This window comes from Salvelinus fontinalis, chromosome 19, assembly GCF_029448725.1.
Source record: "Salvelinus fontinalis isolate EN_2023a chromosome 19, ASM2944872v1, whole genome shotgun sequence".
Classification (NCBI taxonomy): domain Eukaryota; kingdom Metazoa; phylum Chordata; class Actinopteri; order Salmoniformes; family Salmonidae; genus Salvelinus; species Salvelinus fontinalis.
The window spans coordinates 26,411,797-26,428,026 of NC_074683.1; the positions used below are offsets into that span (position 1 = coordinate 26,411,797).

The window sequence follows — 16,230 nt, forward strand, 5'->3', positions numbered from 1 at the left end:
TCCAATGCTGGCTACAGTCTGGGGCAGTCTGGGTATGCCTGCAAGCCACCAGCACAGCTCAAAAGTGAATTTCGCAGCAGAGACAGAGAGAGACTGTCCTGTGATCTGAAGTCCATAAGCCAGTTCTAACAGTCTGTAGATGTGGGAGGTGATTTGTGATCTGAGGCAGAAGAGTGTGTTGAATGTGAATGATGTCCTTTGTCATTGGGTCTTTTCCACCCCATCAATATGTTCTGTATTCTGTATCCCTGCCAAACTGTTAATAACCATTATGAGCCACCATTTATTATATTAATCTATGACCATCCTCTTCTCCTGCCATAAGCAGAGACCCTCCTGGCCGCCACTGACCCCCACTAATCAGTCAATCAATCAATCAATCACCATATTCTCCTCTTCTCCCAGCCATAAGCAGAGACCCCCCTGGCCGCCACTGACCCCCACTAATCAGTCAATCAATCAATCAATCACCATATTCTCCTCTTCTCCCAGCCCTAAGCAGAGACCCTCCTGGCCGCCACTGACCCCCACTAATCAATCAATCAATCAATCAATCAATCAATCAATCAATCAATCAATCAATCAATCAATCAATCAATGACCATGTTCTCCTCTTCTCCCAGCCAAAAGGAGAGACTCTGGTCGCCACTGACCCCCAGCATGGCAGACGATCGTCAACGTGAAGACAGCCCCCCCCAGTGGGATCCGTCGGGGGCACAGGACCCCTCTACCCCCCCAGCCCATGGGGCTAATGGCTACCCCCCCTCCTACAGGGCGTGCCAGCCAGGGACGGCCCATGGAGCAGCACCACCCTCCTACACTGCCAGAGAGAATGGCTTCAACGGCGACCATGCAGTTACGGCTGGTAAGGACACCTGATATCTGAGACTCAGGGACAGAGCTTCTATAACTGCTGTCTTGTACCCACATACCTAATCAGTATTGACCAAACATTTTGTGACTACAATTTTGAGTTGTAGAACTGCGCACAGATGTATAGTACCAGTCAAAAGTTTGCACACACTTACTCATTCAAGGGTTTTTCTTTATTTTTACTATTTTCTAAATTGTAGAATAAACAAATCACAATATATTTAATATTCTTCAAGGTAGCCATCCTTGGCTTTGATGACAGCTTTGTACACTCTTGGCATTCTCTCAACCAGCTTCATGAGGCCTGCTTTTCCAACAGTCTTGAAGGAGTAACCCACATAATGCTGAGCTGCTTTTCTTTCACTCTGCAGTCCAACTCATCTCAACTAGGCTAAGGTCAGCTGATTGTGGAGGCCAGGTCAATGTATTTTATTTAACTAGGCAAGTCAGTTGGTGGAGTACAAACACAAATATTTTAAGGTCCAAGCCATGGGGCCGTGCCAGCAATAGAATGGTGATTAATAACTTCTTGTCAATAGGGGGGCGCTGTTTTCACTTTGGAAAAAATCGTGCCCAAATTAAACGGCCTCGTACTCTGTTCTAGATCATAAAATATGCATATTATTATTACTATTGGATAGAAAACACTCTGACGTTTCTAAAACTGTTTGAATTATATCTGTGAGTAAAACAGAACTCATTTGGCAGCAAACTTCCATACAGGAAGTGGAAAATCTGAAAACGAGGCTCTGTTTCAGGGCCTGCCTATTCAACTGGCTTTTATTTATCGATATGTATGCACTTCATACGCCTTCCACTAGATGTCAACAAGCAGTGGAAGGTTGAATGGGGTGTCTAGCTTAATCTGAGACCGAATGAGAGCTTTTGGAGTGACAGGTCCGGTATTTTGTCACATTTCGAAGGCGCACGGGGAATCTCGACATTATCTTCTGAAATGGTTCAGTATACACGGCGAATATCTCCGGCTCTGATTTTATTTGATACATATGATAAAAACATCATAAAGTAGGATTTTTCAACCGCCTTTGATCAGTTTATTCAACGTTTATTTGGACTTTTGGAATTTTCTGTTCTTTGGGAATTATGGGAATGTTCGCGCCACATGGCTAGCCAAGGTTGCTAATTCGACAGAAGAAAAGGACATTCTAAAACCAAACAACGATTTATTCTGGACCAAGGACTCCTTCCACAACATTCTGATGGAAGCTCAGCAAAAGTAAGACAACATTTATGATGTTATTTCGTATTTCTGTGTAAAATGTTGACTCCTATTCTCCGCCGTGTTGGTGAGCGCTGTCTCACAATAACGCAAGCTGTATGTTATGGTAAAGTTATTTTAAAAAATCTAACACAGCGGTTGTGTCACGTTCCTGACCTATTTCTGTTAGTTTGTTGTATGTGTTAGTTGGTCAGGACGTGAGTTTGGGTGGGCATTCTATGTTTTCTGTTTCAATGTTGGTTTATGGGTTGCCTGGTATGGCTCTTAATTAGAGGCAGGTGTTTGGCGTTCCTCTAATTAAGAGTCATATTTAGGTAGGTGTTTTCACAGTGTTCGTTGTGGGTGGTTGTCTCCTGTGTTTGTGTATGTCGTTGCGCCACACGGGACTGTTTTCGGTTTGTTTGTTTTTTCGGTTTATGTAGTCTGTTCCTGTTTCATGCGTTCTTCGTTATATGTAAGTTCTTATGTTCAGGTGCGTCTACGTCGTTTGTTGTTTTGTTAGTGTATAATCGAGTTCTTGTTTTCTTTAATAAATATGTCTTCAAACTCCGCTGCATATTGGTTCAATCCCTGCTCCTCCTCTTCTGATGAAGAGGAAGAGGAAAACCGTTACAGGTTGCATTAACTTCTTCTGGCTGCAAGCCCGACGTCGGTACACTTATGACAACAGCCAGCTCAAGTGCAGGGCGCGAAATTCAAAATATATGTTTTTTAAATATTTAACTTTTACACATTAACAAGTCCAATACAGCAAATGAAAGGTACACATCTTGTGAATCCAGCCAACATGTCCGATTTTTAAATGTTTTACAGCGAAAACAGCACGTATATTTATGTTAGCTCACCACCAAATACAAAGAAGGACAGACATTTTTCACAGCACAGGTAGCATGCACAAAGCCAACCTAACTAACAAAGAACCAACCAAACTAACCAACAAACAACTTCATCAGATGACAGTCTTATAACATGTTATACAATAAATCTATGTTTTGTTAGAAAAATGTGCATATTTCAGGTATAAATCATAGTTTACATTGCAGCTACAATCAGAAATTGCACCGAAAGCAGACAGAAAAATTACAGACACCAACGTCAAATACCTAATTACTCATCATAAAACATTTCTGAAAAATACATAGTGTACAGCAAATGAAAGACAGGCATCTTATGATTCCAGACAATATTTCCGATTTATTAAGTGTTTTACAGCGAAAACAAAATATAGCGTTATATTAGCTTACCACAATAGCCAGAAAGACATGCCATTTCCCAGTAGCAAAAGGTTAGCGATCGTAACAAACAAGCAAAAGATATATAATTTTTGACTAACCTTGATATTCTTCATCAGTTGACAGTCCTATAACATCAGGTTATACATACACTTATGTTTTGTTTGAAAATGTGCATATTTAGAGCTGAAATAAGTGGTTACACATTGTGCTAACTTAGCCACTTTTTCCACAACGTCTAAACAGCAACGATATTTGTCTGACACGTTTTCTGACACACATATTCTGACCAAATAGCTATTCATAAACATAACTAAAAAATACATGTTGTATAGGAAATGATAGATCCATTAGTTCTTAATGAAATCGCAGTGTTAGAATTCTAAAAAATAACTTCATTACGACATCCAGCTTTGGTATAGCTGAGTACCCAAACGTTGGGCGCCGACGACTAGTTCACATGCACGACAGATATATGAAATAGCATCATAAAATGTTTCTTACTTTTGGTGATCTTCCATCAGAATGTTGGACAAGGTGTCCTTTGTCAAGAACAATCGTTGTTTGGAATTAGAACGTTCATTTTCCCTCTTGAATTAGCAAGCGCGCTAGCCTAGTGGCACAAAGCTCTCCATGTCAACAAACGGAAGAGAACGGAACACGGCAAAACTCCCAAAAAATTTTCAATAATCTGATGAAACTATATTGAAAAAACATACTTTACAATGATATGGTCACATGTATCAAATACATGTAAATTGCGTTGTGTGTTTGGCTACTGTAGTGAGATAATAGAAATATATATTGTGTTTTCGCTGTAAAACACTTAAAAAATCGGAAATATTGGATGGATTCACAAGATGTTTATCTTTCATTTGCTGTACACCATGTATTTTTCATACATTTTTTAGGATGAGTATTTATTGTTTTCACGTTGCTCTCTGTAATTATTCTAGCTGCTTTGGTGCTATTTTTGATGGTGGCTGCAATGTAAAACTATGATTTATACCTCAAATATGCACATTTTCGATCAAAACATAAATGTATTGTATAACATGTTATAAGACTGTCATCTGATGAAGTTGTTCAAGGTTAGTGATTAATTTTATCTCTATTTTGTCGGTTTTGTGAAAGCTACCTATGCGGTGGAAACATGGTGAAAATATGCGGTTGTGTGTTTGGCTAATGTGGTTAGCTAATATAAATACATATTGTGTTTTCGCTGTAAAACATTAAAAAAATCGGAAATGATGGCTGGATTCACAAGATGTTTATCTTTCATTTGCTGTATTGGACTTGTGATTTCATGAAAATGATATTATATGATATCCCTGTCCCGTTAGGCTAGGCTATGCTAGTCAGCTTTTTTGATGAGAAGGACCCCGGATCCGGGAGGGTGATGAAGTAGAGGTTTTTAAGAACAAATTCTTATTTACAATGACAGCCTTGGAACAGTGGGTTAACTGCCTTGTTCAGGGGCAGAACGACAGATTTTTACCTTGTCAGCTCGGGGATTCGATCTAGCAACCTTTTGGTTACCTGCCGCCCCTGATGCAGCACTCCATCACTCTCCTTCTTAGTCTAAAAGCCCTTACACAGCCTGGAGGTGTGTTTTGGGTCATTGTCCTGTTGAAAAACAAATGACAGTCCCATTAAGCGCAAACCAGATGGGATGGCGTATTGCTGCAGAATGCTGTGGTAGCCATGCTGGTTAAGTGTGCCTTGCATTTTAAATAAATCACAGACAGTGTCACCAGCAAAGCCCCCCCCCCCCACACTATCATACCTCCTCCTCCATGCTTCACGGTGGGAACCACACATGCGGAGATCATCCATTCACCTACTCTGCGTCTCATGAAGACACGGCGGTGACTCATCAGACCAAAAGACAGATTTCCACCGGTCTATTGTCCATTGCTCACGTTTCTTGGCCCAAGCAAGACTCTTCTTCTTATTGGTGTCCTTTAGTATTGGTTTCTTTGCAGCATATCGACCATGAAGGCCTGATTCACGCAATCGACTCTGAACAGTTGATGTTGAGATGTGTCTGTTACTTGAACTCTGTGAAGCATTTATTTGGGCTGCAATCTGAGGTGCAGTTAACTCTAATGAACTTATCCTCTGCAGCAGAGGTAACTCTGGGTCTTCGTTTCCTATGTAGGTCTTCATGAGAGCCATTTCCGTCATAGCGCTTGATGGTTTTTGCAACTGCACATGAAGAAACTTCCAATGTTCATGTCTTAAAGTAGTGATGGACTGTCGTTTCTCTTTGGTTATTTGAGCTGTTCTTGCCATAATATGGACTTGGTCTTTTACCAAATAGGGCTATTTTCTGTTTATCAAGCCTACCTTGTCACAACACAACTGATGGGCTCAAACGCATTAAGAAGGAAAGAAATTCCACAAAATAACTTTTAACAAGGCACACCTGTTAATTGAAATGCATTCCAGGTGACTACCTCATGAAGCTGGTTGAGAGAATGCCAAGAGTGTGCAAAGCTGTCATCAAGGCAAAGGGTGGCTACTATAAAGAATGTAAAATAAAATAGATTTTGATTTGTTTTACACTTTTTTTGGTTACTACAAATCAAATCAAATGTATTTATATAGCCCTTCTTACATCAGCTTATATCTCAAAGTGCTGTACAGCTACCCAGCCTAAAACCATAAACAGCAAGCAATGCAGGTGTAGAAGCACGGAGGCTAGGAAAAACTCCCAAGTAAGGCCAAAACCTAGGAAGAAACCTAGAGAGGAACCAGGCTATGAGGGGTGGCCAGTCCTCTTCTGGCTGTGCCGGGTGGAGATTATAACAGAACATGGCCAAGATATTCAAATGTTCATAATTGACCAGAAGGGTCAAATAATAATAATCACAGTAGTTGTCGAGGGTGCAACAAGTCAGCACCTCAGGAGTAAATGTCAGTTGGTTTTTCATAGCCGATCATTAAGAGTATCTCTACTGCTCCTGCTGTCTCTAGAGAGTTGAAAACAGCAGGTCTGGGACAGGTAGCACGTCCGGTGAACAGGTCAGGGTTCCATAGCCGCAGGCAGAACAGTTGAAACTGGAGCAGCAGCACGGCCAGGTGGACTGAGGACAGCAAGGAGTCATCATGCCAGGTAGTCCTGAGGCATGGTCCTAGTGCTCAGGCCCACCGAGAGAGAGAAAGAAAGAGAGAAAGAGAGAATTAGAGAGAGCATACTTAAATTCACACAGGACACCGGATAAGACAGGAGAAGTACTCCAGATATAACAGACTGACCCTAGCCCCCTGACACATAAACTACTGCAACATAAATACTGGAGGCTGAGACAGGAGGGGTCAGGAGACACTGTGGCCCCATCCGATGATTCCCCCGGACAGGGCCAAACAGGCAGGATATAACCCCACCCACTTTGCCAAAGCACAGCCCCCACACCACTAGAGGGATAGCTTCAACCACCAGCTTACCATCCTGAGACAAGGCCGAGTATAGCCCACAAAGATCTCCGCCACGGCACAACCCAAGGGGGGCGCCAACCCAGACAGGAAGATCACGTCAGTGACTCAACCCACTCAAGTGATGCACCCCTCCTAGGGATGGCATGGAAGAGCACCAGTAAGCCAGTGACTCAGCCCCTGTAATAGGGTTAGAGGCAGGGAATCCCAGTGGAGAGAGAGGAACCGGCCAGGCAGAGACAGCAAGGGCGGTTCGTTGCTCCAGAGCCTTTCCGTTCACCTTCACATTCCTGGGCCAGAATACACTCAATCATATGACCTACTGAAAAGATGAGTCTTCAGTAAAGACTTAAAGGTTGAGACCGAGTCTGCGTCTCTCACATGGGTAGGCAGACCATTCCATAAAAATTGAGCTCTATAGGAGAAATCCCTGCCTCCAGCTGTTTGCTTAGAAAATCCAGGGACAAGTAGGAGGCCTTCGTCTTGTGACCGTAGCGTACGTGTAGGAATGTATGGCAGGACCAAATCTGAAAGATAGGTAGGAGCAAACCCATGTAATGCTTTGTAGGTTAGCAGTAAAACCTTGAAATCAGCCCTTGCCTTAACAGGAATCCAGTGTAGGGAGGCTAGCACTGGAGTAATATGATCAAATCTTTTGGTTCTAGTCAGGATTCTAGCAGCCGTATTTAGCACTAACAGAAGTTTATTTTGTGCTTTATCCGGGTAGCTGGAAAGTAGAGCATTGCAGTAGTCTAACCTAGAAGTGACAAAAGCATGGATGAATTTTTCTGCATCATTTTTGGACAGAAAGTTTCAGATTTTTGCAATGTTACGTAGATGGAAAAAAGCTGTCCTTGAAACAGTCTTGATATGTTCGTCAAAAGAGAGATCAGGGTCCAGAGTAACGCCGAGGTCCTTCACAGTTTTATTTGAGACGACTGTACAACCATAGGCGGAGGGAGTCTGGAAGGGCATCAAGGAATCTTTGTGTTGTCTGAGAATTTATAGCACGACTTTTGATGCTCCTTGGTTGGGGTCTGAGCAGATTATTTGTTGCGATTGCAAACATAATAAAATGGTGGTCCGATAGTCCAGGATTATGAGGAAAAACATTAAGATCCACAACATGTATTCCATGCGACAAAACTAGGTCCAGAGTATGACTGTGACAGTGAGTAGGTCCAGAGACATGTTGGACAAAACCCACTGAGTCGATGATGGCTCCGAAAGCATTTTGGAGTGGGTCTGTGGACTTTTCCATGTGAATATTAAAATCACCAAAAATTAGAATATTATCTGCTATGACTACAAGGTCCAAGAGGAATTCAGGGAACTCAGTGAGGAACGCTGTATATGGCCCAGGAGGCCTGTAAAACAGTAGCTATAAAAAGTGATTGAGTAGGCTGCATAGATTTCATGACTAGAACCTCAAAAGACGAAAACGTCTTTTTGTAAATTAAAATTTGCTATCGTAAATGTCAGCAACACCTCCGCCAATGTGTTTTTTCATAGTTTCGATGTTTTCACTATTATTCTAAAATGTAGAAAATAGTAAAAACAATGAAAAACCCTTGAATGAGTAGGTATGTCCAAACTTTTGACTGGTACTGTATATAAACTCAACAAAAAAAGAAACGTCCTCTCACTGTCAACTGCGTTTAATTTCAGCAAACTTAACATGTAAATATTTATACGAACATAACAAGGTTCAACAACAGACACATAAACTGAACAAGTTCCACAGACATGTGACTAACAGAAGTTAAATATTGTGTCCCTGAACAAAGGGGGGGGGGGGGTTGGGTCAAAATCAAAAGTAGCAGTCAGTATCTGGTGTGGCCACCAGCTGCATTAAGTATTGCAGTGCATCTCACACTCATGGACTGCACCAGATTTGCTGGTGAGATGTTACCCCACTCTTCCACACCTGGGGGGAATGGCTCTAGCCCTCACCCTCTGATACAACAGGTCCCAGAAGTGCTCAATGGGATTGAGATCCGGGCTCTTCGCTGGCCATGCCAGAACAGTGACATTCCTGTCTTGCAGGAAGTCGCGCACAGAACGAGCAGTATGGCTGGTGGCATTGTCATGCTGGAGGGTCATGTCAGGATGAGCCTGCAGGAACGGTACCACATGAGGGAGGAGGATGTCTTCCCTGTAACACACAGCGTTGAGATTGCCTGCAATGATAACAAGCTCAGTCCGATGATGCTGTGACACACCGTCCCAGACCATGATGGACCCTCCACCTCCAAATCGACCCCTCTCCAGAGTACAAGGCCTCAGTGTAACGAGAATCCGACCATCACCCCAGGTGAGAAAAAAACGTGACTCGTCAGTGAAGAGCACTTTTTGCCAGTCCTCTGGTCCAGCGACAGTGGGTTTGTGCCCATAGGTGACGTTGTTGCCGGTGATGTCTGGTGAGGACCTGCCTTACAACAGACCTACATACCCTCAGTCCAACCTCTCTCAGCCTATTGCGGACAGTCTGAGCACTGATGGAGGGATTGTGCGTTCCTGGTGTAACTTTGGCAGTTGTTGTTGCCATGTACCGATCCTGTGCAGGTGTGATGTTTGGATGTACTGATCCTGTGCAGGTGTTGTTACACGTGGTCTGCCACTGCGAGGACGATCAGCTGTCCATCCTGTCTCCCTGTAGCGCTGTCTTAGGCGTCTCACAGTACGGACATTGCAATGTATTGCCCTGGCCACATCTGCAGTCCTCATGCCTCCTTGCAGCATGCCTAAGGCACGTTCACGCAGATGAGCAGGGACCCTGGGGATCTTTCTTTTGGTGTTTTTCAGAGTCAGTCATAAGGTCTCTTTCTCATAAGAGGTGTCATAAGTTTTCATAACTGTGACCTCAATTGCCTACCGTCTGTAAGCTGTTAGTGTCTTAACGACCGTTCCACAGGTGCATGTTCATTAATTGTTTACGGTTCATTGAACAAGCATAGGAAACAGTGTTTAAACCCTTTACAATGAAGATCTGTGAAGTTATTTGTATTTTTACAAATTATCTTTGAACGACAGGGTCCTGAAAAAGGGCTGTTTCTTTTTTGCTGAGTTTACACACACACACACACACACACACACACACACACACACACACACACACACACACACACACACACACACACACACACACACACACACACACACACACACACACACACACACACACAGACACAGACACAGACCGGATTAGGTAATTCTGTTTGGTTGCTAATTCTGTGAGTGTTTGTGTGTAGCAGGCAATAAGCAGGGCCCTGCCTCTCACTGTGTGGGAAAAACAGAAAATAGTTTACCCCCTCTTTACTCCATTATTACTGTGGCAAATAAGGATGAAAATCCCTCTCTTTACTCAGAGCAAACGAGGCACACACACACATACACCTTTCCTTCTATCACTCTCCACACACACTGTACCCCGCTCCATTTCCTCCTCCTCCTGTTGCCATGGCAGCAACCCCTACAATTTAGTTTGCCAGAGCTCTATTGTCCCTGCAATCTTTCTGCCTTTACATGTCTATTTCTGCTGACAAACAGAACCTAACACTACCCACTACTGCCGCTTTCCACCATTTACAGCACAGAACAGAAACCCATTTACCATCTCTGACAGGAGTCGTATTAACCTCCTGTACCTCGATCTTAACTGCAGTATGCTGCTATTGTCTATCATTCATTTACACTGCATCAGATAGCTAGCCTGTTAGATTGAATATTATGCACTGTTTAAGACCATATCCCAAACTATTGGTCAAGAAGAAGCAGTAAAGAACACAGAGTATCTTATCTGTTATCACCACACATACAGTAAACTGTACCCTGTGCAATGAGCGCCATTAGTATCTAGCCTGGACAGTATGGTTAATGCTCAAATCGTCTGTTCCAAACATTGACTAGAGTGTCTGTAAATCAAAGTTAATTTACAACTTAGTTGTCATATACTCCCCACACTCTGCAGCGATGGAACACAATCGGGTAATTACAACTGTCTTTGACATTGACTTTAGCAAGGTAACTGAAGCTGTTGGACTATTACGTGTTGCCTGAATGCTAAGTGCTTTCTATAATCTTCAGGTAAGTGTTTGGCATATACAGAATATTATGCATGTTAAGGACATGACACTTCCCTTTTCAATGCAATCACCCTAACTCAAGCCAGCTCTAGTCCCCATGCCACCGTACTGTCTTCCCATCCTGTCCACCCTCCATGGTCTGGCCTCATAAAACACCCCAATAGACAGACACACAGCTGGGGAGGATCTCTCTGTATAATATGGCCAGAGGTCCAGGGACCGTATGAGACTGAGTAAAGGGTCAGCTTTGCATTTTAGAATAAATATGATTATATTGACAGGGGGGACCTGATCTTAGATCAGCAGTCGTACTCTGAGATGCTTTGTGCCTACGGGTTCAGGTCCTAACTGACAGTATCAAACACAGAGGACCAGCACTGCTCTATGGTCAAGACTTCTTTTCAGTAGCAGTAGGTTTTACCATTTTTCTGATTTTAAGATGATGTTTCAGTGTCTTTGATGTGTCTTGTTGATAATGAGGTAAATGGAAAAGTGCTGCTGTTAGAGTCATTATGAAAAAGCAGAGAGGTTGTTGTGTCTTCTAAAATACTGACAGACAAGGAACCATCCTGCCCACTGCCTTCTGTAGCAAGCACCATGAGAGAAGCTGTTCCATCCTAAAACAACATCTGAAGTGAGATGATGATTAGCCAATGGCTTTCCTCTCATCGGCACTCAGTGTTATGCACGTTCATATTACATAACATAATACATACCTAGGCATAATGTCATAGTGTCATGCAGTGTTTCGTTCTAGTTGGATGGATCTGTATTATGTAAATGTACATTAAGCTACAAAGACTTCACCATGGCTTCAAGGAACTAAAGAATAGAACTGAAAATGTAAAGAGTTATTACCCTGTTATACTGTAAAACGTGGGATGGCACTGTTGTTCTTCTGAATTGGTATGATCCAAAATTACCCTTTGGTTCGTTCAACCTATTCTGTTCAGTTTGTCTGAAATGAAATAACGAATTTGACAGGTCAATGTGATTTTATTTTATTGAATGAAATCTTCTAAATTGCAGTGGGTGCAATGTAGCAGCAGCTGCCAACCAGAAGGCGTGGCCTATTTTGGGTGTGGCTTTCAGTTTGTTCTTTTTGGCCACCCGTGAGAGTGAATGTCAATCAGGTAATGTTTTTATTTTTATTTGCATGATTACATGTTCACTGCAAGCACTAAATCTTAAATAATATCTGCGTAAGTACTGTGATACTAAAGAGCCTGGAAAGTTTTCTATTAGTGATGGGAAGTTTTACTGTCCAGTCAAAATAATGAATCTTTTGACTCAGTAATGCCCAGAGCACGCAGGACCCCCTACCGGTGAACAATGAACTGAAAACTTAAGAGTCATGATTCTACAAGCCTCTTGTTCACATGTTGTTTACCATAGGAGCTTATTGGAGCTGTAGTTTGTGACTGTGACTTGTAAAAGTGTGCTTTAAACAATGTACATGTATTGATTGCTAGGAATAAAAATACAATTATCTCTTGATACATTTGAAAAGAGTATCACGCCCTGACCTTAGAGAGCCTTTTCATTTCTCTATTTGGTTAGGTCGGTGTGTGATTTGGGTGGGCATTCTAGTTATTCTATTTCTTTGTTGGCCGGGTATGGTTCCCAATCAGAGGCAGCTGTCTATCGTTGTCTCTGATTGGGGATCATACTTAGGCAGCCTTTTCCCACCTCTAGTTTGTGGGATCTTGTTTGTGTGTAGTTACTTTCTGCAGTGCATATAGCTTTACGTTCGTTTTTGTATTTTGTTGTTTTTTCAGTGTCATTTAAATAAAAATAAAATGTAGGCCTACCACGCTGCACCTTGGTCCAATACATCTCTAAACGAACGTGACAATGAGGTCTAGATTGTGAATGACTTCACTTCACTCTAATCATCAAGATGGTGGCAGGGAAGTTTTGCTGAACATATGTCACACTGTTTGTTTGTTTGTTTCTGTTTGTTTGTGTTACACGTTTTTATTACTTAGCAAAACCGTTATAGGCTGCGAGAGTTGTCATTAAACAACAGGCAAAATCAAAAATCCTTCAGGATCAAAGCAATTAAAGCATTAAATTGACATCTGCTGGTTTCTACACGAGGAGATAAAGCCGGTGTGGTGCCCTTCCTGAAAGCCGAGAAACCTTTTCATCTGTGCTGTGACTGACGGTCTAGACATGTTGGGCCGACAAGCCTTGGATACTCCTCGACGGTCAGTGTTTCGCAATTCTACCGGAGTCTTCTGACTCCTCTCCTGCCCCGCTGTGCGGTGGAAGCCAGAGGTTGGTATCTGCTCTGTGATGTAACATCTAGATGCGCTTGGCTTCCTAGCCCAGGATACCCCTGCCGGGTGGACTAGCCTCCAGTGATTGGCCGGTGTACTGGGCCGGCTCTGCCTCAATGTGTGGTAGCCTACTGCAAGGCGACTGGGTGCATTGACCAGACCCACACACTGGGCGAAATCCCTGTCAGTACATTCCTGCAGCGGCTGTTGAACACGCTGATCTTTCTAGTTAACAGGGAACCCAAACCGGCTGCGCGCGTGTGCCATCGCGCAAACATTTATTTTGTCCACCCACACCAAATGCGATCACGACACGCAGGTTAAAATATCAAAATAAACTCTGAACCAATTACATTCATTTGGGGACAGGTCAAAAAGCATTAAACCTTTATGGCAATTTAGCTAGCTAGCTTCCACTTGCTAGCTAATTTGTCCTATTTAGCTAGCTTGCTGTTGCTAGCTAATTTTTCCTGGGATATAAACATTGAGTTGTTATTTTACCTGAAATGCACAAGGTGCTCTACTCCGACAATTAATCCACACATAAAACGGTCAACCAAATCGTTTCGAGTCATCTCTCCTCCTTCTAGTCGTTTTCTTCTCTTGACTTTATATTGCGATTGGCAACTATCATAAATTAGGTGCATTACCGCCACCGACCTAGTTTGTCTTGCAGTCACCCACGTGGGTATAACCAATGAGGAGATGGCACATCTCCTGCTTCTATGAACCAATGAGGAGATGGGAGAGGCAGGACTTGCAGCGCGATCTGTGTCAGAAATAGAACTGACTTCTATTTTAGCCCTTGGCAACGCAAACGCTCGAGCAGTGAGAGCAGTGAGGGTGCAATAATTGAATAATATAGATTTCTACATTTATTTTGCAACGCTCACGCACGCGACGCCAGCGAGGTGTAGTCAGCCTGTAAGGCAACAACGCTTGGGCACACTTGCTTTCTAACTCTACTAGACCTGTAGGCTACAGCTGAACATTTTTGGGGAATTTAAGGTTTAAAAAGATTGACTCAGTATATTTTAATTTTGTTTTCTTTTTGTTTTAGTGAACTGTTGGATTCAGTGGTTAAAATTTGTATTTTTGTAGAAATGGTTTTAATTGCTGCCTACATGGGTTATGGCTCATTGCATAGTCTAAAATATCAAAAACAATCTCATCTCCCTAACCGAGACATACCGCTAAACCCTAATTTGACTGATGGTATTGCAGCTTTTATCTTTCCGAGGGATCCGATTGTGTTACCATTTGACTTCTACTGTGACATGCACATAAAACTTTTTCATCTACAGTGTTTGGTCTGGCTAAAAACTGTGTTTTTTGTATTAGATGACTGTAGTTTGGATTGTTTTAAGTTCATCTAAGTGCAGAGAGATTTTAGGAAGAAACAAATCAAGGTGTTTTATTATTATTATGCTTTTGTTGTCAGGAAACATTCACCCAAACCCAGGCCCATTGGCTATAGATGAACTTCCCATTCCAATTGATTTTAGAACTAGATCAGGGTTGGGTCTGATGCATATTAATGTGAGGAGTTTGTTGCCGAAATTGCACATGATAAATGTCTGGGTTCACACTAATGACCCAGATGTCTTAGTTTAGTCCGAGACCTGGCTTAACAAATCTGTTCTAAATCAGTCTATAGGCTTGGATGGTTATAATGTTTATCGATGTGACCGACAAAGTAAGGGGGGAGGTATAGCCATCTTTATTAAAGACAAATATGTGGTTACTGAACTAAGGTCTTTATCTAAACCAAAACAGTTTGAGTTTTTATAAGCTGAAAGCTGCAGTTATCGAAAGCTGTGAACTTAGATTTGATAGAATGTTATAGACCTCCATCTGCAAAAGTAGAATCCCTGGATTCTCTGGCTGAACTGATGCGTGGTTGGGGGGGAAATTAAATGGTTCTTATGGGCGATTTAAACTGGGATTGGTTATCTCCAAACTTTGAGGCCATTACATTTTTACTCAAATTATAGATGTGTTTAGAAGACTCAATCCCGAAGACATCTCTAAGTCAACACTTATTGGTGTTATTCTAACAAACAATCCGCATAATGATTTAAGTGATCATTGTGCAGTTGCTTGCATTTGAGACACTACATCTCCAAAGTGCCCTCTCGGTTCATAGTCAAACTAAATTTTACACAGTTCTGTAAGCAGGCATTCCTGCATGAACTTTATGCATGCAACTGGGAAAGGAGTGAGCTTATACCAGATATCGAAGAGGCATTCTCCTGTTTTCATTCTATGTTTTCCACTATCGGTGATAAACATGCCCCTCTCAAAAAGTGCCGGGTAAGAGGTAGAGACAATCCCTGGTTTACAGGGGAATTATCTAATTTGATGTTACGGCTTTCCTCTTCCTCTTCATTAGAAGAGGAGGAACATGGATTGAACCAAGGCGCAGCGTTTTGGAATGACATGATTTATTAAACAAAAACGAGGACGAAACGAAAACACTTGAATAAATTACAAAACAAATAAACGGTGTAGACAGACCTAGACGACGAACTTACATAAAACATGAAGAACGCACGAATAGAGAAAATAGGCTACACAAAACAACGATGAACAAACAAACCGAAACAGTCCCGCGTGGTGTACAGACACAGACACAGGAGACAACCACCCACAACGAACACTGTGAAAACACCTACCTAAATATGACTCTTAATTAGAGGAACGCCAAACACCTGCCTCTAATTAAGAGCCATACCAGGCAACCCATAAACCAACATAGAAACAGAAAACATAGAATGCCCACCCAAACTCACGTCCTGACCAAACTAACACATACAACAAACTAACAGAAATAGGTCAGGAACGTGACATAACCCCCCCCATAAGGTGCGAACTCCGGGCGCACCAGCACAAAGTCTAGGGGAGGGTCTGGGTGGGCATCTGACCACGGTGGTGGCTCAGGCTCCGGGCGAGGTCCCCACCCCACCATAGTCAATCCCAGCTTCCATCTCCCCCTATGAATGCCCACCCTCATCTTACCCCCACTAAATCCTTTTGGTAACATCGACACCAGGGGCAGCACCGGGACAGAGGGATAGCTC

At 42.5% G+C, this 16,230-nt stretch overlaps 1 protein-coding gene across 20 annotated transcripts in view; it reads left to right on the forward strand.

The window, feature by feature from the left end:
* LOC129816562 (microtubule-associated protein 2-like) overlaps positions 1-16,230 on the forward strand; it is a 192,540-nt gene that overhangs the window by 114,492 nt on the left and 61,818 nt on the right. For all 20 annotated transcript variants that reach the window (XM_055871159.1, XM_055871161.1, XM_055871162.1 and 17 more), the window contains one exon: positions 624-865. In XM_055871159.1, the coding sequence (XP_055727134.1) occupies positions 661-865 (205 nt within the window). In that variant the 5' untranslated portion in view covers positions 624-660. The remainder of the gene's footprint in view (positions 1-623; positions 866-16,230) is intronic.